The following is a 22,917-nucleotide window of genomic DNA, read 5'->3' as shown; positions in this document are numbered from 1 at the left end:
GATACTCTAATAGAGCAGTCAACCACTCTAATAGAACAATCACTCTAATAGAGCAGTCACAATTACATTTTCTTTTAAAAGCTACTTAATTTACATGTAGATTGTCTAAACCGAGCTTTCATTAAAATATAAGATTTTGGTGGACAAGCCCCTCCATGCAGAGCCCACGAATAGCATCCATGCTTCAACTCCATGCAATGTGTAAATTTCATTGTTTAAGACACCCTTTGTTCTGCTACACTGCCCCTGTTGATCATGGCAGAGTGCTCAATCTTTCCCATTCTTATTCATTGTGACATTCCAATATATTATATTTAGACACATGCATGTGCAGATGGTATAATTACAGTAGCAGTAGAGATATTTTTCCAGATATCATTCATACAGCTGGTCTTCAGCTTACCTAAAAAAATTGTTATTTTTATTGACTGAAATGCCACTAAATTCAACCGTTTAGTATCTGTTTTCAAAAAATTTTCTGGGGGGGCATGCCCCCAGACCCCCCTAGATTGGGTGTGCTTTGCACACCCAGTCTCAGTACCTTTATTAATCATCATGCAAGTAAAGGTCCACTTTTGGTCAAAAAGAACCCCCCTTTCAAAATTCCTGGCTACGGGCCTGCAAGCCCTAATGTCTGACAAATAAGTTGTGAAAGCGTGCAGAGCCATTAGTTACTTTAGGAAGGCGTTTTAAGCAGAAATTTTTTTGACTCCATTCAGTGCCACGCCTCGTGCGAGCATTTATAATCAGCAGATGTCTTATAAACAAGGTGTGAAAGCGTAGAGGACGTACAGACACTAGGGAAGGTGTAAGTCATAAGTTAAGACTCCATTTAGTGCCATGCACCATACAAGAACTACTGATTTTGCAAGTTGTGTGGAATGACCAAACTTCATGTACAGTCACAAACCACATTTCAGACAAAAAGGTGTCGCTGTACAGCACGTACATAATGAAAGCCACGTCACAAGCCCCACCTTAATTAGTGCTTTGTGGAAGAGTGAAACTACCATGGACGTGTGAAACTGCCGTGACAGCTACAAACAGAAAATGAGGCGATTCTAATTGCAGATAAGATGACTGCGAAATCCATGAATTTTTTTGCCTTACAGTAGCTAAGCATATATAACAATGGTATTACAACATGTAGCAAAAATTTAATAAACATCACATCAAATAGTTAACACCAAAAGTGGTGATGATGATGTAAGTGGCAAATGATAAGAGACCCGGTACTTGGTCGATCCATACACCTTGTCAACAATCCTGAAATTCACTTGATCTCAGTTGCTGTCTGTTCCCAAATTACACACCATGACCATATCCGATTGCTAAGATGGTCTGTAAAAACTGTTAGGCGGACATTAACATAAAATCTGGATACTATGAAAATACACAACATTTTAACTGACCTGGGAATTAGTTTGGTCCCATCATAACAGTATGCCTTATCCTGGAAATTCAGAAAACATGAGATAATACAGTATTTCTTAGTACATAGACTGACCTGGAATTTTCATGACACCCTTGATATCACTAGAGTTACATAGACTGAAGTACAGAAGAGAACACACAACTCCGCTGTTAACTGAAATTCTCAACACTCTGATCTTAGCTCCTGCCAGGTTCCAAGTTACATACCATGAACTACTAGTGGGTAAACCGCTATGACCAGATAGCCTGCAAAATTGACAAGCGGGCATTAAATACAATGCACCTAAAATCTGGGTATAGTAGAACCTCTCTTATCCAGGCAGTCTGGTACATACTACTGTCCATATCTCAGAGATATCTGTAAGTAAGAAATGCATGCTACTAGTGACTACATGCTACTAAATACAAGTAATGTGATCGCTATCAGTGGTGTAGTTTAGTGGGCAAAGGGGGAATTCACTACAGAGCACTCATGGTCACTCCCCTAGGCTGTAAATATGCATTATCACCTAGCAACCAAGTGTTAGTTATTATTAGTAGAACAAACAAGCCACCAAATAGGTAAACAAGCCACCAAATAGGTAAACAGCAACTTTTAAGCTCTCTCCTTTTGTTTCATTTAAACTTCATTCTGGATAATAGAAGTCTGGATAGGTAAGTAGACTCACCTGGGAATCCACAACGTCCTTGATGTCACTACAGTCCACGTACACTTGACAATTGAGAGCTACAAAAGGAACACTAATAAAATTTCTCTGTATGTAAACCAACCTGAATCTTTGATCTTAGTTCCCAAGTTATGTACGCACCATTACCGCATTCAACTACTATTACTGCTAGTGGGTGATCCTGGAAATTCAGAAAACACCTGAGATAATAAACAACTACATTCCTTAGTATGTAGACTGACCTGGAAATTCATAACACCCTTGATGTCACTACAGTCTATGTATTCTTGATTTTAGAACTACAAAAAGAACACACAAGATACTACAATTCCTCTTTATGTAAACTGACCTGCAATTTATGACTCAGTTTCTGCCTGGTTCCAAGTTATGTATGTACCATGACCACATCTAATCATTTTAACTGCTACTGTTAGTGGTGAACTGCATGCTATGACCAGAATCAGATTACCTGTAAAAACCAACAGGTGGGCATTTACACCTGAAATCTGTTCACTTTTTGCCCAAATGATGTTGTTGAAGATTTACAAGTTGGCTGGTTTTAACAGGTGATTACACAGAGACCTGATTAGACAGGTTTCACTATACATTAATTTAAGTTAGGCCAGTATGCAGTGTAAATGAGTACATACAAACATTACACATGTTACATTTGCCTACTTCTTCCACCTGCAGCCAAAGTTCCCAGACTTCTGACGATGTAAGTGGCAAGTGGTACGAGTTGCCTTGTCGACAATCCCGCTATGAGGATTTTGCTGCTACTTAGAACTTTTCAGTGAATTTGCACTGCACACCTCTAAAAAAACCTATCACATAAATGCGGTTACTCAGTGTGTGTGGCAATGTGACACTTTACTGACACACCAACTTTATCTTTCTTCATTCCTCATTCCATTTTCTTATCCTTCAAGTGGTGTGCGTCGCGTTACAATTAGTCTAAAGTACGCCTCACCACTGAAATACCAAAGAATTGCTTCTTATTAGTACTATGGCTTTACTCCTCTGTCTCGACTTGGACTGCCACTAAACATTCAATTTTAAACCGCGCATCACGTGTTTCCACCGGCTTGAGGTGCTACAGGGGACTTTCCAAGAGACTTCCCCTAAATAGGCCACGTGATACTTAAATTGTCACAATGCGGTACGTGTACTTTAATAATAGTATTATTATAAGCTGTCAAGAATTGTTTGTGCGCTGCCGGCTAAAATCATTGGTGTGATGGTTTGACCATATGGTTTGACAGCAGTTATTGTGGGGCAAAGAATGCGAGAGGAACTGTGATAGTCAGTCCCACCCTAGCTGTGCCTATATATAGGGGCATTAACTAGCTTTATCTTACAGCTACTGTATGTTGCTGATACATCAGGGGCACCAGAACAAAGGTAAAAGTGGTAGCTAAGGTCCCTACTGATATAGAGGCCAGGATAGTTGCATTCACAAAGATTCCAACACTGATTGCAAGCATATAGGCGGTGGAGGGGGGCCATGGTCCCCCACTTTTATGGGATACTGTTTGGAAAAAAGTTTGAAATACTCTAATAGAACAGTCAGGAATGCATACTCTAATATAGCAGTCACAGCATCCAGAGAAGCAGTGTAGCAAGCTACTTAGCTATGTATGTGTATAGTTGTAAATAAGGCGATATAATTGGCGGAGAGTAGCTATTGTCAGCAGGCCGTGACCTTTTTTTGGTCTTCAACTTAAAGTTGGCCTGGCCCCCTCACTCTTTGGCCTGCTCCACCACCCCTGTTGCAAGCTCACCTTGATGTTTATCCTTTTCTCCTCAACTCTTAAAATATGGAACAGATTACCAGTTACAGTTATTGAAGCAACAAATTTAGAAGATTTTAAGAAGAGAGTATTGAAATATTTTTGTATTAACCTAGCTGCTGTATAAATTTTGTGTAATTGTTTGTATCTGTGGATATAGATACTCCACTTTGGGAGGTTCGCACAGTATTTGATATAAATATAAACATGCAATGACAATAAGGTGGCTTATTATTCTGCTGAATGGGCAAGGGAGTCTGCATGGGGGCATGTTCCCTCAGCAAAGTATAAGTACTGCAACTTTTAGTTTTAAGTTGATTGCTACATCAAGCTAGTTTGAAAGTTTGTTTAATTTCAGTGGTGATCAAGGCTGTGGTCTCATACACTGGTTGTATATACTATACTCTGATGTCCTTTGGGTGTACAGTACTGTTTCCTTCCCCCCAGGTCTTGATGATTGATCATGAGTCCTCTAATCCTTTCTCTGCTACTCCAATCCTGAAGCTGTGACCGCAATGTTACAAATGGTTATATGAAAATCAAGACACACGATAGTGTGTCGTGCGGCCCAAGAAGCCGGCGCGCCACACCGTGAGTATATTAACAGGAAGAAAGAAAACGCAATTTTCACACCTATGTAGCTCTGTGATCCCTTATCCGATTGAAACCAAATTTGCTGGAGATGTGCCGCCCAGTTAGGGTAGTCTACATACCAAATTTGAAGAAAATCGCTCCAGCCATTTCCGAGATACGAGCGAACAAAATTTCGTTTTAATTTCTTCGTTTTTTTCTTCTTCATCTTCTTCATTTCGCACACTTCGCAAAATTCGCCATAAAACACGAATGCGTGCTCGGATTTGGCTGAAATGTGGCACACTTAAAGGGCTCATTAAGGCGGATCTCCGTACTAACTTTGGTAGGAATCCGATGAACATTCACGGAGCTATGACCGAATATTTGCGTAAAATAAGGTCGAAGGTCTGTCACGCCTACAGGGTAAACGCCTTGGAGGAATCAGTTGAAAATTGATATGTAGATGGAGCAACCATCGTAGGAGTGCCTTTTTGTGGTTTGAAAGGAATCGGGATAAAGACCATGGAGATATGACACGAACCCCAACCTGTGTCAAAATTACGCGATCGATTTTTATGAATAAAAAAACTATTAGTTTTCGTATCTACCAGGCAAACCGCTTAGAGCAATGAGCTGAAAATCAGTATGTAGCTGGAATAATCATCATAGAAAGTCCTTGCAGTAGTACAGAAGAATCGGATTACAAATCACTGAGTTATGATTCGAAAGGCAACTAGGTGCAGCAAATGCGAGATCGAGATACTCTAATAGAACAGTCACCCTAATAAAGCATTCAGCTGCATTTATAATTTACTCAGTTATATTACATTGTAAGTTATTCTGTAGGGAATTCAGCTACAAACAAGTCACCCTGTAGTCAGATCAGCTAGAAGAAGGCACCTAATAGAGACTTCAGCTACAAATAAGCCATTATGTAGAGAGTTCAGCTCAAATAAATCACCCTGTAGAGAATTCAGCTACAAACAAATTGCCCTGTAGAGAGATCAGCTAGAAGAAGTTACCTTGTAGAGAGTTCAGTTACAAAGAAACAATCATGCAAAGAGTTTAGCTACAAACAAATCACCCAGTAAAAAGTTCCGCTATGAACAGATCACACTGTAGAGAGTTCAGTTAGAAACAAGTCATCCTGTAGAGAGATCAGCTAGAAGAAGTCACCTTGTAGAGAGTTCAGTTACAAAGAAACAATCATGCAAAGACTTTAGCTGCAAACAAATCACCCAGTAGAAAGTTCCACTATTAACAGATCACACTGTAGAGAGTTCAGTTAGAAACAAGTCATCCTGTAGATAGATCAGCTAGAAGAAGTCACTTTGTAGAGAGTTTATCTACAAAGAAACCACCATGTAAAAGAGTTCAGCTGCAAACAAATCACCTGTAGAGAATTCAACTACAAACAAATCACCCTGTAGAAAGATCAGCTAGAAGAAGTTACCTTGTAGAGAGTTCAGCTACAAACAAATCACCCTGTAGAAAGTTCAGCTACAAACAAGTCACCCTGTAGAGAGATCAGCTAGAAACAAGTCATCCTGTAGAGAGTTCAGCTAGAAGAATTTACATTGTAGAGAGTTCAGCTACAAAGAAACTACCATGTAGAGAATTCAGCTACAAACAAATCACCCTGTAGAAAGGTCAGCTAGAAGAAGTTACCTTGTAGAAAGTTCAGCTACAAACAAGTCACCCTGTAGAGAGATCAGCTAGAAACAAGTCATCCTGTAGAGAGTTCAGCTAGAAGAATTTACATTGTAGAGAGTTCAGCTACAAAGAAACTACCATGTAGAGAATTCAGCTACAAACAAATCACCCTGTAGAAAGGTCAGCTAGAAGAAGTTACCTTGTAGAAAGTTCAGCTACAAACAAATCACCCTGTAGAGAGTTCAGCTAGAAACAAGTCACCCTGTAGAGAGATCAGCTAGAAACAAGTCATCCTGTAGAGAGTTCAGCTAGAAGAAGTTACCTTGTAGAGAGTTCAGCTACAAACAAATCACCCTGTAGAGAGTTCAGCTAGAAACAAGTCACCCTGTAGAGAGATCAGCTAGAAACAAGTCATCCTGTAGAGAGTTCAGCTAGAAAAAGTTACATTGTAGAGAGTTCAGCTTCAAAGAAACTACCATGTAGAGAATTCAGCTACAAACAAATCACCCTGTAGAAAGGTCAGCTAGAAGAAGTTACCTTGTAGAGAGTTCAGCTGTAAACAAATCACCCTGTAGAGAGTTCAGCTAGAAACAAGCCACCCGTAGAGAGTTCAGCTAGAAGAAGTTACATTGTAGAGAGTTCAGCTACAAAGAAGCTACCATGTAGAGAGTTCAGCTGCAAACAAATCGCCCTGTAGAGAATTCAGCTACAAACAAATCACCCTGTAGAAAGGTCAGCTAGAAGAAGTTACCTTGTAGAGAGTTCAGCTACAAACAAATCACCCTGTAGAGAGTTCAGCTACAAACAAGTCACCCTGTAGAGAGATCAGCTAGAAACAAGCCACCCGTAGAGAGTTTAGCTAGAAGAAGTTACATTGTAGAGAGTTCAGCTACAAACAAGTCACCATGTAGAGAGTTCAGCTGAAGAAGGTACCTTGTAGAGAGTTCAGCTACAAACAAATCACCCTGTAGAGAGTTCAGCTACAAACAAGTCACCCTGTAGAGAGATCAGCTAGAAACAAGTCATCCTGTAGAGAGTTCAGCTAGAAGAAGTTACCTTGTAGAGAGTTCAGCTACAAACAAATCACCCTGTAGAGAGTTCAGCTAGAAACAAGTCACCCTGTAGAGAGATCAGCTAGAAACAAGTCATCCTGTAGAGAGTTCAGCTAGAAGAAGTTACATTGTAGAGAGTTCAGCTTCAAAGAAACTACCATGTAGAGAATTCAGCTACAAACAAATCACCCTGTAGAAAGGTCAGCTAGAAGAAGTTACCTTGTAGAGAGTTCAGCTGTAAACAAATCACCCTGTAGAGAGTTCAGCTAGAAACAAGCCACCCGTAGAGAGTTCAGCTAGAAGAAGTTACATTGTAGAGAGTTCAGCTACAAAGAAGCTACCATGTAGAGAGTTCAGCTGCAAACAAATCGCCCTGTAGAGAATTCAGCTACAAACAAATCACCCTGTAGAAAGGTCAGCTAGAAGAAGTTACCTTGTAGAGAGTTCAGCTACAAACAAATCACCCTGTAGAGAGTTCAGCTACAAACAAGTCACCATGTAGAGAGTTCAGCTAGAAGAAGTTACATTGTAGAGAGTTCAGCTACAAAGAAACTACCATGTAGAGAGTTCAGCTGCAAACAAATCGCCCTGTAGAGAATTCAGCTACAAACAAATTACCCTGTAAAAAGATCAGCTAGAAGAAGTTACCTTGTAGAGAGTTCAGCTAAAAACAAATCACCCTGTAGAGAGTTCAGCTAGAAACAAGTCACCCTGTAGAGAGATCAACTAGAAACAAGCCACCCATGCATAGAGAGTTCAGCTAGAATAAGTTACACTGTAGAGAGTTCGGCTACAAAGAAACTACCATGTACAGAGTTCAGCTGCAAACAAATTGCCCTGTAGAGAATTCAGCTACAAACAAATCACCCTGTAGAAAGATCAGCTAGAAGAAGTTACCTTGTAGAGAGTTCAGCTACAAACAAATCACTAAACTGCTGAACTCTCTACAATGTAACTTCTTCTAGCTAAACTCTCTACGGGTGGCTTGTTTCTAGCTGATCTCTCTACAGGGTGACTTGTTTGTAGCTGAACTCTCTACGAGGTGATTTCTCATCGCCCTGTAGAGAATTCAGCTACAAACAAATCACCCTGTAGAAAGATCAGCTAGAAGAAGTTACCTTGTAGAGAGTTCAGCTACAAACAAATCACCCTGTAGAGAGTTCAGCTACACACAAGTCATCCGGTAGAGGGATCAGCTAGAAGGATCACCTTGCAGAGAGGTCAGCTACAAAGAAATCACCCTGCTTCATCTTTTCTTCTTCCTGTAGTAAAGAAAAAAATGACAGGTTAAAAAGCCCTAAAGCTGGCCATAGGCCGGCTTTGGGGTATACAAATGCAAAAAGAAGTGAAATCTAATCCAAAACAGCCAAGCTGTAAAAAAAGAGTGCGGCCCTGAGAAAGGCTATGGTGAAAAAAGATGTGAAATCCAAGGTGGCGGCTAAGAAATGGCTGTGATGGTAGGTTAATGGTAAAAATTTTAATAACGACAATTCAAGTGAATTTTGTGCCAAGACCAAGCGGCACCAAATTCACTGAATTGTTGTTATTAAAATTTTTACCATTAACCTACCATCACAGCCATTTCTTGGCCGCCACCTTGGATTTCACATCTTTTTTCACCATAGCCTTTCTCAGGGCCGCACTCTTTTTTTACAGCTTGGCTGTTTTGGATTAGATAATTTTATTACTTAATTATTTAAGGACTCTCTATAGTAAAAATAAATATTATTTTAGGTATCATTCAAGTTGTGTATCCATACAATCTATATTATTACATTTGTTTGTTCGATATATACATCCAAGTACTATGAGAAATGTGCATGAGGTAGCTCTATAGCTAAGTTTTATTGCTGAATTATCTGATGCCTTATTGCTTTACCTTCAGCCTGTACATCTTCTATAATGTGACCTAGAAAATCCACAAACCTTCAGTAATTGTGAATCCAGCAACACAAAATAAGAGCACCATGAACTATTTAGACACCCATGACTTGCTAATTATGCTAGCTTAATTTTGAGCATGCATAAGGTGCCTGAAGTATGATTAATTTACTACAGATGTGAGATACTGTATTGAATGTCACAATAAAGATAAATCTACTCTAATAGAACAGTCAAAAGCTAGCTGTGTAGAAAATTTGAACTGTTTGATTAGGCACTTGACAATTATACAAACATTTGAGCATAAGGTGTCTGAAGCATTTACCATACACAGACATGAGATATTGTAAATACTGTAGTAAAAGAATATCACATTCTAAAGATAGATCTACTCTATAGAAAAGTCAGTATATTCAAATTCATACTTCTGGTGTAATAAAACAGTCAATAATTATCCATGCCTTTTATAACACTGTAAAAAAAGATGAAAATAATCAACAGGTGCATCCCAAGATATTTTTTATTATACATTTTACTTGCTCATTTCCAAATATCAATTTGTACCAAGTTGCTGTTCCATCAGTGAGCCTATCACTGAAAAAATGAGGGATGTCCACCCCAAAAACACCTTTGCTGTAAAAAAAGGCGCGTCCATGAAACTACAAGTACTTGTAAAACAGCTCAGTAATTGTAGAGAAAGACCTCATGAGAGTAAAAACAACTGGCAACTCAAAGAACTGATATCTGGAGCGGCCAAGAATAAATCTTATCATACTGCCATGCATTGGCTGTAAAATAGGTGCACCCATCAAAGTGAAAGTAACTGGCAACTAAAACAGCTGATATCTGAAGCAGCCAAGAATGAATGTTGACATACAATCAATTACAATTAACAAAAATTTAACATTAAACCTTTATCATTCAGCTGTGTTCTATATTCACTGTATATAGCTACATTCTAAATTAATTTCTTTTAGCTCTAATTGGTTGGTAATTTGGCCACCTTTTTTTGCTTTGTACACTATTATAAAAGGCGGCCAAATTGCCAGCCAATTAGAGCTAAAAGAAATTAATTTAGGATGCAGCTATATACAGTGAATATAGAACACAGCTGAATGATAAAGGTTCAATGTTAAATTTTTGTTAATTGCAATTGATTGTATGTCAACATTCATTCTTGGCTGCTTCAGATATCAGCTGTTTCAGTTGCCAGTTACTTTCACTTTGATGGGTGCACCTATTTTACAGCCAATGCATGGCAGTTAGTTGTATGATAAGATTTATTCTTGGCCGCTCCAGATATCAGCTCTTTGAGTTGCCAGTTGTTTTTACTCTCATGAGGTCTTTCTCTACAATTACTGAGCTGTTTTACAAGTACTTGTAGTTTCATGGACACACCTTTTTTACAGCAAAGGTGTTTTTGGGGTGGTAATATAGTTACAGTAACGAGTCTAATAATTATTATGCAATATTATTACTACAAGTAACAAAGTTACTAATCTCGTTAGTTATCCTCTGAGTAACACCTAGCCACAACGAAGTAACGAAGCCTACTGAATGAAGCTTATTCACCAGCTTTTTACTTACAACCAAGATTTGCACATTGTCCAACATCGCAATCATGTCACGTGATGAGGTGGTAGTTTCACACATGACAGCTTAAGGCTGTGGACACAAAGTAATATAATATGTAATATTATTACAGTTACTTATTTATGGGTAATATCAAGAGTCCATAATAAGAGAGGAGAGTGTCTAACTCCAGTATGCTGCACCAAAAATGAGCCCGACTAGTGCGGTGCCTTTGTTGGCTTCTAGTAAAGAGGCGATTATTAGTGTCAACAACTGTTTGGGCGGGGCGTTATTGTACATACTCCTGTTCAATAAGGCCTCATGCAAGTGGCATGTGTGTACTTACTGGAGTGCCTTAATTGAAGATATGGCATCTCTGTCAGGTGGCGATTCACTAAGGAGAAGTCGACGGAAAGTCTCACAAAAAACTCGGAATAGCGATGCAGCGTGAGTTAGCTTTACCTTATACACGCTGTTCATGAAAATTCTTTGAAAGGTCTGCACACGATGCAAGCAATCCGGAGATTGGCAGGTCTCAGCCACCGCCAATCACAAGGAAACGATGAGGGAAAGGATCTAGATCTAATGCTGAAGAAACGCAGATTTTAGAGACTCAGTTACCACCCATTGAAAAGCCTAGAAAAACTAAAGCATTGAACAAGAAGGAAAGAGACTATTTGATAGCATCTTTAAACTCAATAGATGTATCAGTGATTAAGAGAGAAATCAATGTTAAGTTAGACAAGCAAGTTTTCCCAGACACTTCAGCAACCCTTGTCTGTAAACTACATGATTCTGATCAACCACTACTAAGTTTAATTTCAAGTCACCAGTCAAGCTTTTCAGGTCTTTACATAGAATGTAAAAAATTGACATATTCGTACTTGAATTTCCAGTACACGTGGTACCAGCACTGTAGTGCCTTTCTCCTCAGTAATCAGTATTCCTTGTCAGAGATCAATCTGAAGGATCCAGATGCCTATCAAATAAGTGAAGTTAGATCACTTTGGCTAAGATTCTGTGAGGAGAATGGTGCTCCAGTTCCTGAAAGCAACCCTGTCATGTGACCATATCATCAGCCATATATCATCTTTTAATTACTAGGCCATGCTTCCAATTTTCAAAGTGCAAGTTCTGAAATGGCCAGCCCTACAGTCCAGGAAGGTGATGATGTATATTATCGGTTTGGTGGTACAGCCATATCGGCCATGCTTCATCTCCGCTATAAAGAGATAAAAGCTTGTCGAGATGACCAGAGAGATTTGCTTTCTCAGGAAATATCAATATTGCACAGCATCAATTCCAAGAACAAGACCAACATACCTCAGTACCTAAGTTATCGGGACCGAGGGTATATGTATTTTCCAGATTCTGTGTTTCTTCCATTTATAAGGGATCTGGATACATTAGTGACAGAAATTGTCAATCTCGATGGGTTAAAGCAGGAGGGGGACAATTTGATCAAGGTTAGTTGGTATTTATGCACTACACACACAGTGCTTTAATTTACAATGCACCTACACAGGCTGCACATGACAGAGTAAAAAGTCAGGCCAAGCTTGCAGATATGTTCAGAGAAGCACTAGCTACCAAGTCACCAGATATGGAGACCACCTATAGTGATGAAGCAATAATCAATGTGTACTCTACTTTTACAAGAAAGATTTGCAATATATACGAGAATACAGGAATTTTTGTCAGCTACAAAGCAACACTTGGCATCAAAGAAAAGTCTGGCCTCCACAGTTGATGTGAATTTAAGAACCACTCTCCTTGCATATCATACCAAACTAGAGTCAACTTTAGGCAATAGCAAATAATATTATTGACATGTTATAAAAATAATTATGTTTGTTTATTGTATGTTTTCTTTTGTAAGGGAGTTTCTATGAAACTTAAGCTTTCATCCCTATAGCTTTTGCCACTATGGTGAGAGGTGGCACACTGTTTAATTAGATGGGCAGCACGAGCAGTTGTGAAGTTCACAGCATCCAATTTTCCTCCAGCACTGAATCAAGACACACGGTAGTGTGTCGTGCGGCCCAAGAAGCCGGCGCGCAACCCCGTGAGTATATTGACAGGAAGAAAGAAAACGCAATTTTCGCACCTCCGTAGCTCTGTGCTGCCTTGATCAAACAAGACGAATTTTGCTGTGTACATTCCCTCCAACTTCAGTACTCCACAATCCAAATTTGAGCGAAATCGCTTTAGGCATTCCTGAGATATACGACTTCAAAAATTGGCTTAGTTTCTTCGTTTTTTTTTTCTTCTTATTTTTTTTCCTCTTTTCGCACACTTACAAAAACTGCTATAAAACGCGAACGCGTTATCCGATTGCCTTGACATTTGGCACACAGAAGGGGGGTATAAAGGCGCATCTCGGTACCAACTTTGGCTGGAATACCATAAACAGGCAAAGAGTTATTAGCGATTATGCACGAAAAATAACACCAATATGTTGTCACGCCTACAGGGTAAACCGCGTATGGGAAGAAGCTGAAAATCGGTGGGTGAATAGGTTAACTATTGAACCTCAAACCTTTTGTGGTTTGAAAGAAATCGAGCTAAAAACCAGGAAGATACATCGAAAAAATCAACAGTGTGTAGCAATTATGCAATCGAGATTAGCTAATAAAAACGACTGCTTGCCACGCCTACCAGATAAACCGCTTGGGGTAATGCTTTGAAAATCGCTGTACAGATGGAGTTATCATCTTAGAAAGGATCTTCAATGGTGTAGAAGAATCAGACTTAAAGCCATGGAGTTATAACACGAAATCCAAGTTGGTGTAGCAAGTGCGAGATCGAGATACTCTAATAGAGCAGTCATCCTAATAGAGCAGTCACCCTGAACAGAATTCAAGAGATCAGTTAGAAATAAGTAACCTGTATAGAGATCAGCTACAAACAAATCACCCTGTAGAGAGTTCAGCTACAAACAATTCACCCTGTTCAGACATCAGTTAGAAGAAGTTTTCTTGTAGAGAGTTCAGTTACAAACAAATCACCCTGTTGAAAGATCAGCTAGAAGATGTCACCTTGTAGATAGTTCAGTTACAAAGAAACCACCATGTAGAGAATTCAGCTACAAACTAGTGACCCTGTAGATACATCAGCTAGAAGAAGTTACCTTGTAGAGAGTTCAGCTACAAATAAACCATTCTGTAAAGAGCTCAGCTGCAAACAAATCACCTATACAGAATTCAGCTACAAACAAATCACCCTGTAGAGAGATCAGCTAGAAGAAGTTACCTTGTAGATAGTTCAGCTACAAACAAATCATCCTGTAGAGAGATCAGCTAGAAGAAGTTACCTTGTAGATAGTTCAGCTACAAACAATTCACCCTGTACAGAGCTCAGTTAAAAGAGGTTTCCTTGTAGAGAGTTCAGCTACAAACAAATCACCCTGTAGAGAGATCAGTTAGAAGAAGTTACCTTGTAGATCGTTCAGCTACAAACAATCCACCCTGTAAAGAGATCAGCTAGAAGAAGTTACCTTGTAGAGAGTTCAGCTACAAAGAAACCATCATGTAGAGACTTCAGCCGCAAACAAATAACGTGTAGAGAGTTCAACTACAAACAAATCTCCCTGTAGAGAGATCAGCTAGAAGAAATCACCTTGTAGAGAGTTCAGCTTCAAAGAAACAATCATGTGAGAGTTCAGGTACAAACAAATTGTCCTGTAGAGAGATCAGCTAGAAGAAGTTACCTTGTAGAGAGTTCAGCTACAAAGAAACCATCATGTAGATAGTTCAGGTACAAACAAATCACCCTGTAGAAAGATCAGCTATAGAAGAAATCACCTTGTAGAGAGTTCAGCTACAAAGAAACTATCATGTAGAGAGTTCAACTACAAACAAATCACCCTGTAGAAAGATCAGCTATAGAAGAAATCACCTTGTAGAGAGTTCAGCTACAAAGAAACCATCATGTAGAGAGTTCAGCTACAAACAAATTGGCCTGTAGAGAGATCAGCTAGAAGAAATTACCTTGTAGAGAGTTCAGCTACAAAGAAACCATCATGTAGAGAGTTCAGCTGCAAACAAATCACCTGTAGAGAGTTAAGCTACAAACAAATCTCCCTGTAGAGAGATCAGCTAGAAGAAGTCACCTTGCAGGGAGTTCAGTTACAAAGAAATAAACCATGTAGAGAGTTCAGCTGCAAACAAATCACCTGTAGAGAGTTCAGTTAGAAACAAGTCACCTTGTAGAGAGTTCAGCTAGAAGAAGTCACATTGTAGAGAGTTCAGCTACAAAGAAACTACCATGTAGAGAGTTCAGCTGCAAACAAATCACCCTGTAGAGAACTCAGCTACAAACAAATCGCCCTGTAGAAAGGTTAGCTAGAAGAAGTTACCTTATAGGGAGTTCAGCTACGAACAGATCACCCTGTAGAGAGTTCAGCTACAAACAAATCACCCTGTAGAGAGTTCAGTTACAAAGAAACCACCATGTAGAGAGTTCAGCTGCAAAAAAATCAATCACTCTGTAGAGAGTTCAGCTAGAAGAAGTCACCTTGTAGAGAGTTCAGCTGCAAACAAATTGCCCTGTAGAGACAAACAAATCACCCTGTAGAAAGATCAGCTAGAAGAAGTTACCTTGTAGGGATTTCAGCTACAAACAAATCACCCTGTAGAGAGTTCAGCTACAAAGAAATCATCATGTAGAGAGTTCAGCTGCAAACAAATCATTCTGTAGAGAGTTCAGCTGGAAGAAGTCACCTTTTAGAGAGTTCAGCTACAAAGCAACCACCATGTAAAGAGTTCAGCTACAAAAAAATCAATCACCCTGTAGAAAGATCAGCTAGAAGAAGTTACCTTGTAGAGAGTTCAGCTACAAAGATACCACCATGTAGAGAGTTCAGCTGCAAATAAATCACCCTGTAGAGAATTCAGCTACAAATAAATCACCCTGTAGAAAGATCAGCTAGAAGAAGTTACCTTGTAGAGAGTTCAGCTACAAAGAAACCACCATGTAGAGAGTTCAGCTGCAAACAAATCACCTGTAGAGAGTTCAGCTAGAAACAAGTCACCCTGTAGAGAGATCAGCTAAAAACAAGTCACCCTGTAGAGAGTTCAGCTAGAAGAAGTCACATTGTAGAGAGTTCAGCTACAAAGAAACTACCACGTAGAGAGTTCAGCTGCAAACAAATCACCCTGTAGAGAACTCAGCTACAAACAAATCGCCCTATAGAAAGATCAGCTAGAAGAAGTTACCTTGTAGGGATTTAAGCTACAAACAAATCACCCTGTAGAGAGTTCAGCTACAAAGAAATCATCATGTAGAGAGTTCAGCTGCAAACAAATCACCTGTAGAGAGTTCAGCTAGAAACAAGTCACCCTGTAGAGAGATCAGCTACAAACAAGTCACCCTGTAGAGAGTTCAGCTAGAAGAAGTCACCTTTTAGAGAGTTCAGCTACAAAGCAACCACCATGTAAAGAGTTCAGCTGCAAAAAAATCAATGACCCTGTAGAAAGATCAGCTAGAAGAAGTTACCTTGTAGAGAGTTCAGCTACAAAGAAACCACCATGTAGAGAGCTCAGCTGAAAACAAATCACCTGTAGAGAGTTCAGCTAGAAACAAGTCACCCTGTAGAGAGTTCAGCTAGAAGAAGTCACATTGTAGAGAGTTCAGCTACAATGAAACTCCCATGTAGAGAGTTCAGCTGCAAACAAATCACCCTGTAGAGAACTCAGCTACAAACAAATATGCAGTGTAAAAAGATCAGCTAGAAGAAGTTACCTTGTAGAGAGTTCAGCTACAACGAAACCACTATGTAGAGAGTTCAGCTACAAACAAATCACCTGTAGAGAGTTCAGCTAGAAACAAGTCACCCTGTAGAGAGATCAGCTAGAAACAAGTCACCTTGTAGAGAGTTCAGCTAGAAGAAGTCACATTGTAGAGAGTTCAGCTACAAAGAAACTACCATGTAGAGAGTTCAGCTGCAAACAAATCACCCTGTAGAAAGTTCAGCTATGAACAGATCACCCTGTAGAGAGATCAGCTAGAAACAAGTCACCCTGTAGAGAGTTCAGCTAGAAGAAATTACCTTGTAGAGAGTTCAGCTACAAAGAAACCACCATTTGTGACTGAATTTGACAAAACAAGGCTTCGACGCACAAAGCTTTGTAAGGAGATATGGCAATTTTAAGGAATCATTGTGTAATAACTTCCCAGTGCCTACAGCTGTGCAAACAAAATTTGCACCAATTGTTCATCTGTTCACTAGCTATCACTGAGTGGGTGTATACATTTCTGATACCCAAAATTTGCCCTGTTTTGAGCAGCTTTTTTCGAGCGGGTAATAATATCACAGATGGTAGTAATAGGGTGAGAGGGTGGGGGTGGACGGTGGTCTTAATATACGGGTATAAAATGGAGTAAGAAGACGATTGGAATCCAGAGGTCAAGTTTGGGCTCTCCATGGCCCTCCATGGCCCTCAAATTACTCCAAATTGACTGAGAACACTATTGGCGAGCTCTCTGTGAAGTCCCAGCTCACTACACACCATTATCACAAAGCCATGGCCATTTAATGGTGCCAATCTCACACTCGTGGCTTTGACAGGGTCGGAAGAAAGCTGCTACAGAAACCAGACTTGTCAGTGCTGAAGGAAGTGCAGTGTGAAATATGATAGTGTATTAGACCAGCAATCCATTTCTGGTAAAATCGTAAGTTTGATTTTGTGTGTGTGGAAGCCTGGTTTTGTGAAATCCGGTCACATTTAGAGAGTTCAGCTGCAAACAAATCACCCAGTAGAAAGTTCAGCTATGAACAGATCACCCTGTTGAGAGTTCAGTTAGAAACAAGGAATCCTGTAGAGAGATCACCTAGAAGTATCGCCTTGTAGAGAGTTCAGCTACAAACAAATCACCTGTAGAGAGTTCAGCTACAAACAAATCACCCTGTAGAGAGATCAGCTAGAAGAAGTCACCTTGTAGAGAGTTCAGCTATAAAGAAACCACCATGTAGAGAATTCAGCTGCAAACAAACACCCTGTAGAGAACTCAGCTACAAACAAATCGCCCTGTAGAAAGATCAGCTAGAAGAAGTTACCTTGTAGGGATTTCAGCTACAAACAAATCACCCTGTAGAGAGTTCAGCTACAAAGAAACCATTCTGTAAAGAGCTCAGCTGCAAACAAATCACCTGTACAGAATTCAGCTACAAATAAATCACCCTGTAGAGAGATCAGCTAGAAGAAATTACCTTGTAGATAGTTCAGCTACAAACAAATCACCCTGTAGAAAGATCAGTTAGAAGAAGTTACCTTGGAGAGAGTTCAGCTACAAAGAAACCATTTTGTAAAGAGCTCAGCTGCAAACAAATCACCTGTACAGAATTCAGCTACGATCAAATCACCCTGTAGAGAGATCAGCTATAAGAAGTTACCTTGTAGATAGTTCAGCTACAAACAAATCTCCCCGTAGAGAAATCAGCTAGAAGAAATTACCTTGTAGAAAGTTCAGCTACAAAGAAACCACCATGTAGAGAGTTCAGCTGCAAAGAAATCACCCTGTAGAAAATTCTGCCAGAAACAAATTGCCATGTAGAAAGATCAGTTAGAAGAAGTTACCTTTTAGAGAGTTCAGCTACAAAGAAACCATTCTGTAAAGAGCTCAGCTGCAAACAAATCACCTATACAGAATTCAGCTACAAACACATCACCCTGTAGAGAGATAAGCTAGAAGAAGTTACCTTGTAGATCGTTCAGCTACAAACAATTCACCCTGTAGAGAGAGCAATTAGAAGAAGTCACCTTGTAGAGTGTTCAGTTACAAAGAAACCACCATAGAGATTTCTGTAATCAATATATGTGACTAGATTTGTGAAAAGGGGTCTTCCACACACATCCAATTCCGTAAACGTTGGAGACCATAACTCAGTGTTCAAGTAACATATTAACCTGAAAATTTCACCATGTATTCAGCTATAGTGGTGCTCACCACTGTCCAAATTTCAAGGCAATAGCTCTTTACAATCTGAAGTTATCAATTGTCAAAGTTGGCAAATTGGATGTGTGTGGAAGACCCCTTTTCGCAAATCCGGTCACATATGTATTATATATATAATTTGTACATTTACTGATAAAATATTTAAAGTACATCTACTTCATCTTTTCTTCTTCCTGTAGTAAAGAAAAAAAACATAGGTTAAAAAAGTCCCAAAGCTGGCCATAGGCCGGCTTTGGGGTATACAAATACAAAAAGAAATGAAATCTAATCCAAAACAGCCAAGCTGTAAAAAAAGGGTGCGGCCCTCAGAAAGGCTATGGTGAAAAAAGATGTGAAATCCAAGGTGGCGGCCAAGAAATGGCTGTGATGGTAGGTTAATGGTAAAAATTTTAATAATGACAATTTAGGTAAATTTTGTGAAGTGGCACGAAAATTCACCTGAATTGTCGTTATTAAAATTTTTACCATTAACCTACCATCACAGCCATTTCTTGGCCGCCACCTTGGATTTCACATCTTTTTTCACCATAGCCTTTCTGAGGGCCGCACACTTTTTTTACAGCTTGGCTGTTTTGGATTAGATTTGTATTGACTGAAAAGGCTTTCAACTGCCGATCCTGATAATCGTAAGGGAGACACAAAATATGATGGATATGTTTGCAAAACCATTTGTAAAATGCTTGGATTACATACACATCAACTCTTAGTAGATCCCAGGCTATTAAACAAAAATAGAACATGAATGCATGTTTATATTGTTTACTATTAATGCAGGTTGATCAAAAAATTGGAATGGCTTAGTTTGACAAACTTAAAAATACCTCAAACACTAGTCAGTAAGGGAATTTAATTTTGAGGGTTTTAAAATTTTCATGGCTACTAGATAACACCCACATAAATATGTATACAACACTTATTTCACACAACATTTGCTCGACCTCAAAAATCTAAACCAACAAAATTGTTTACATATAGGCAGCCATCCATGAAAATAGCACTTGCATGATCACATAAATCATTTAAAAGTAGGCCACCTGGCCAACTTTCGTAAACTCACTTTGCCATGCGAGGAAAGACCTTTGTGTAGATGATGCGTGTGGATACTTAGGACCTATTGAGTGAACGCATACCAAAGGAATCAAATGTATAATGTAAATACACACCTTTTTTAATCAAAGAGCTTAACCATTCAGTGAAGTATTCGTAACCTTTAGCAATGTTTGTCAATATCTCACAGTCCATACTTCTTATCTGGTCATGGGACAGGAGACCTTGCTCAAATATTAAATGACAAGCTTTTAAATAAGCCAACGTTTCAGCAACTTCTGCTGCATCATCTGGTGGAGGAACTTGATTCACATACCAGTGGAGCTCACCAAGAACTTGTTCTTGCTACATATATGAAGTAAAATAAAAGCATTGAGCTTGCAAAGTGTTGCACTTTTACCTGCATGATTTTTGCTGGAAGAACATTAAATTTTGTCCATGAATCACGCAGGCAGTGTGCTTCCCTTAAACGTGGTACCATTCTTGCCTGGTTATTGCTTGCTCTAACCAGCTCACGTTTATATAAATCTGTAATGGCCTTCCATCCAAATTCTATATCTTCGCCACATTTGAAATGCTTTGTCCCACCTTCCTTTGAAGAAAACAAAGCGTTCACCATGTTTTTCAACTGTCAAAAATACAAATGTGACCTCAAAATATGCACATACATATCCATACCTGATGGGAAGGCCAAAAAAGTTTATTTGGCGGATTAAATGGATTGATCATCCATGGCTCTACTTTGTATTTGTCACACTCGCCTTCCTGAATTGAATAGGCTCCACTGCAGCCATGACTTGCTTTGATAGTTGCGATGTTTGCAGATCCCCCATCACATACAAGCAAACTTGTTTTGAGATCATCGTGCTGAAATAGCTGTATTGTTTCAAACACACAAGCTAAGACAAATTTGCCCTCTACTGTTGTAGCACATGTAAAGTATGGACCAACTATATCGTAACAGCTGGTAAGCTCTCTCCAAAGAAACTGCAATGCATACGACATTTGGCTAGCTTCTGGATCTTTCAGAATTTTGTAAATGTCACTTAGTGAAGCCAAATCCTTGGAATTCATTGCCAAGCCCATAAGTTAGTTATTTCGAGAATTCCACATCAACTGACATGCCACTTTGACTTCATCAAATATCAGAACGCCGTCAGCTCTTGGTTCTTGTTTGCCAGCTTTACAGCACTGTTCTTTGAAAGCAACATACCTAGTCACTTGATCAACTATACAGGCATTACTGGCACCTGGGGAATGCATGAATGCTCCTGTGTAGGCTTGCATCGTGGACTTTGAAGGTAACTTAAGTATACCAAAGCTCTGCAAAGCTTTGTATGCAGCAAGACTGTGAGTATACACTACTAAAGCTATAAGATAGAAAATAATCATAATAATAATGTTAATAATATATCACTTTCAACCTACCCATTCGGATGGTGATCATGTTCCACCTGTTGCCATGACCCCCACTAGTATCTATATGACAACAAAACAATATATTACACGAGCAATAAACTATGTGAGCCTTATTTTGCGCTCTTGATCCTGGGAAAACTCTTTTCTCTGACGATCTTTATCAGTAAACCAGACATTCTTCATCAAACTGCCAACCCCATGTTGTTCTCCTTCCTGAAATAGCCTTTCTAATTCCTCAGCCTGCACTGCTTCTATAACTGCACTCATCTCTTTATGCTGTTCATCGTCCAACACAACTTCATTTTCTTCTAGCCTTGCCAGCTTCCGAATATTGCTTGACCTCTGATACTGGGCATAATGTTTGCATGCCTGTTGGCTAGCTGGGGACATGTACTGTAGGTGTGCCCTTGATAAAGGATTTTGTCTTCTAATCTTTTTGCCTGGGCTTTCGGCAAGTGTCCTCTTCTTTTGCAAATTTAAGTACTAATGTTTGCAAGCTGTACACTTGACTTCAGTTGCTGCTTTTTCTGCAGCACTAGCATTCAATGCAGGCAAAAACCACAACTTACAATTAACAGAATCTACCCTTGAAAAAGGAAACTGAGTGAGTCGGACACTGCTAATGTGGAATCGAATAGGCTTGTAATACTCATTGTCATAATAATCGGGATCCATTCCAGGACAAAACTTGTACTTGAACGTCTTGCCAAACATATGACAAAGCTCAACTACATCATCAACTGACTTCATCTCCCCTTCGCTCCACAGCTTCATCAAGACATGTACTGAATAGCGCTTGTACTGAATGGTGATAGTGACACAACTGGTTAAACCTAATGGAAGATGGCTGAACAGGATTCTCTGACTAATTGTTTAAACAGGGTTATTGCAGTTGGATGCATGGTATCCAGTTGCAAAAGAAAGCTCTGGAAACTGGCTGCTAACAGTACCTGCAATAACTTTCAGAAACATTTCTTTCTCAGCCGGCGTAGCAGTGAGTGGCAGTGCTTGAGGTGGTACTTCCTCTGGTGCATCTGGAAGTATTCTAAATGGTGTCATCTTGGACTCAACAAACGATTCACTCGCATTTACTGTTGATGGTTCTAACAGTGATTCACCACTTACTGATTCCACATCCTGGAAATTTCCCATGTTCAACAAAACGGCATCCATTTTCATCGCTTTGACTTCATCATCACTTCCTTGATCCAGCAATTCATCGAATAGCCAACCGTCCACCAACGAAGTAGAATTTGTCAAGACGGCGTAGTATCCATTCAATGCATCTCTTGAGCACGTCTTATCATTGCAAACCCACAATTGAACAGTTTATGATAAGTGCTGTACACGTGACACGGTGCGGCTGGCCGGCGAATCCATTGAAGCTTCTAAGAAAGGTGGCGATTTGCCGAAGTTAACACTGTAGTAGTATACGAATGGTTTACTGAGAAACCAGTCGGGCTCATTTTTGATGCAGTTTACTGGAGTTAGACACTCTCCTCTTATTATGGACTCTTGGTAATATGTAACTGTAACTAAATAGTTCAGTTGCAAGTAATATGTAATATGTAACTAGTTACTTTTAAAAGTAACTTGCCCAACACTGTGACAACTGCATAACTATTAACTGTTACATGATAGGCTTGAATAACACTAGTGTGGCAGCCAGGTTTAATTTGCCACTTTGTTCTAGTAGAAAATGAATGTCTTAGCTAAAATCACGCTGCATGCAGTGGTTTGTAGGGTTCTTCGTCACAATATTCTAACATCCTAAACATTGTTGAAGTAGAGTTGTTTTTTTTCAAATTCAGGACACCACATAACAACGGACTACATCTAACACTACCCATGCACCATAGCTGTGTTCATATT

At 39.4% G+C, this 22,917-nt stretch overlaps 2 protein-coding genes across 4 annotated transcripts in view; one reads left to right on the top strand and one right to left on the bottom strand.

The window, feature by feature from the left end:
- The window catches only part of LOC136262655 (uncharacterized), a 95,682-nt gene that overhangs the window by 1,755 nt on the left and 71,010 nt on the right, over window positions 1–22,917 (top strand). The gene's annotated exons all lie outside the window — the stretch shown is intronic.
- On the bottom strand, window positions 1,112–3,559 carry LOC136263462 (uncharacterized). 3 transcript variants are annotated; one of them, XR_010704650.1, is made up of 9 exons: window positions 2,781–3,558; window positions 2,452–2,571; window positions 2,345–2,401; window positions 2,206–2,283; window positions 2,103–2,161; window positions 1,741–1,792; window positions 1,508–1,680; window positions 1,413–1,453; window positions 1,112–1,331 (listed from the first exon to the last, which is right to left on the bottom strand). XR_010704650.1 is itself a non-coding variant. In XM_066057992.1 (8 exons), exons 3-7 carry the CDS (start codon window positions 2,354–2,356, stop codon window positions 1,449–1,451), a joined length of 327 nt encoding a protein of 108 aa, XP_065914064.1. In that variant the 5' UTR covers window positions 2,357–2,401; window positions 2,452–2,571; window positions 2,781–3,559; the 3' UTR covers window positions 1,112–1,331; window positions 1,413–1,448. The 3 variants fall into 3 exon arrangements, 2 of the variants coding, with proteins under 2 accessions (XP_065914064.1, XP_065914065.1); XM_066057992.1 differs by lacking the exon at window positions 1,741–1,792 and having other exon boundaries at window positions 2,781–3,559; XM_066057993.1 differs by lacking the exon at window positions 1,741–1,792 and having other exon boundaries at window positions 2,345–2,571; window positions 2,781–3,559.

This window comes from Dysidea avara, chromosome 8 (genome assembly GCF_963678975.1).
Source record: "Dysidea avara chromosome 8, odDysAvar1.4, whole genome shotgun sequence".
Taxonomy (NCBI): domain Eukaryota; kingdom Metazoa; phylum Porifera; class Demospongiae; order Dictyoceratida; family Dysideidae; genus Dysidea; species Dysidea avara.
This window is presented reverse-complemented; position numbering and strand designations above follow the sequence as displayed.

What these genes read in the sequence shown, in the direction of transcription:
- LOC136263462 (XM_066057993.1), bottom strand. An exon ending in AACTAAGATCAAAGATTCAG is followed by an intron (nt 2,162 to 2,205) that starts GTTGGTTTACAT and finishes TTCCTTTTGTAG; the next exon opens with CTCTCAATTGTCAAGTGTAC. An exon ending in AGGACGTTGTGGATTCCCAG is followed by an intron (nt 1,681 to 2,102) that starts GTGAGTCTACTT and finishes TCAATTTTGCAG; the next exon opens with GCTATCTGGTCATAGCGGTT.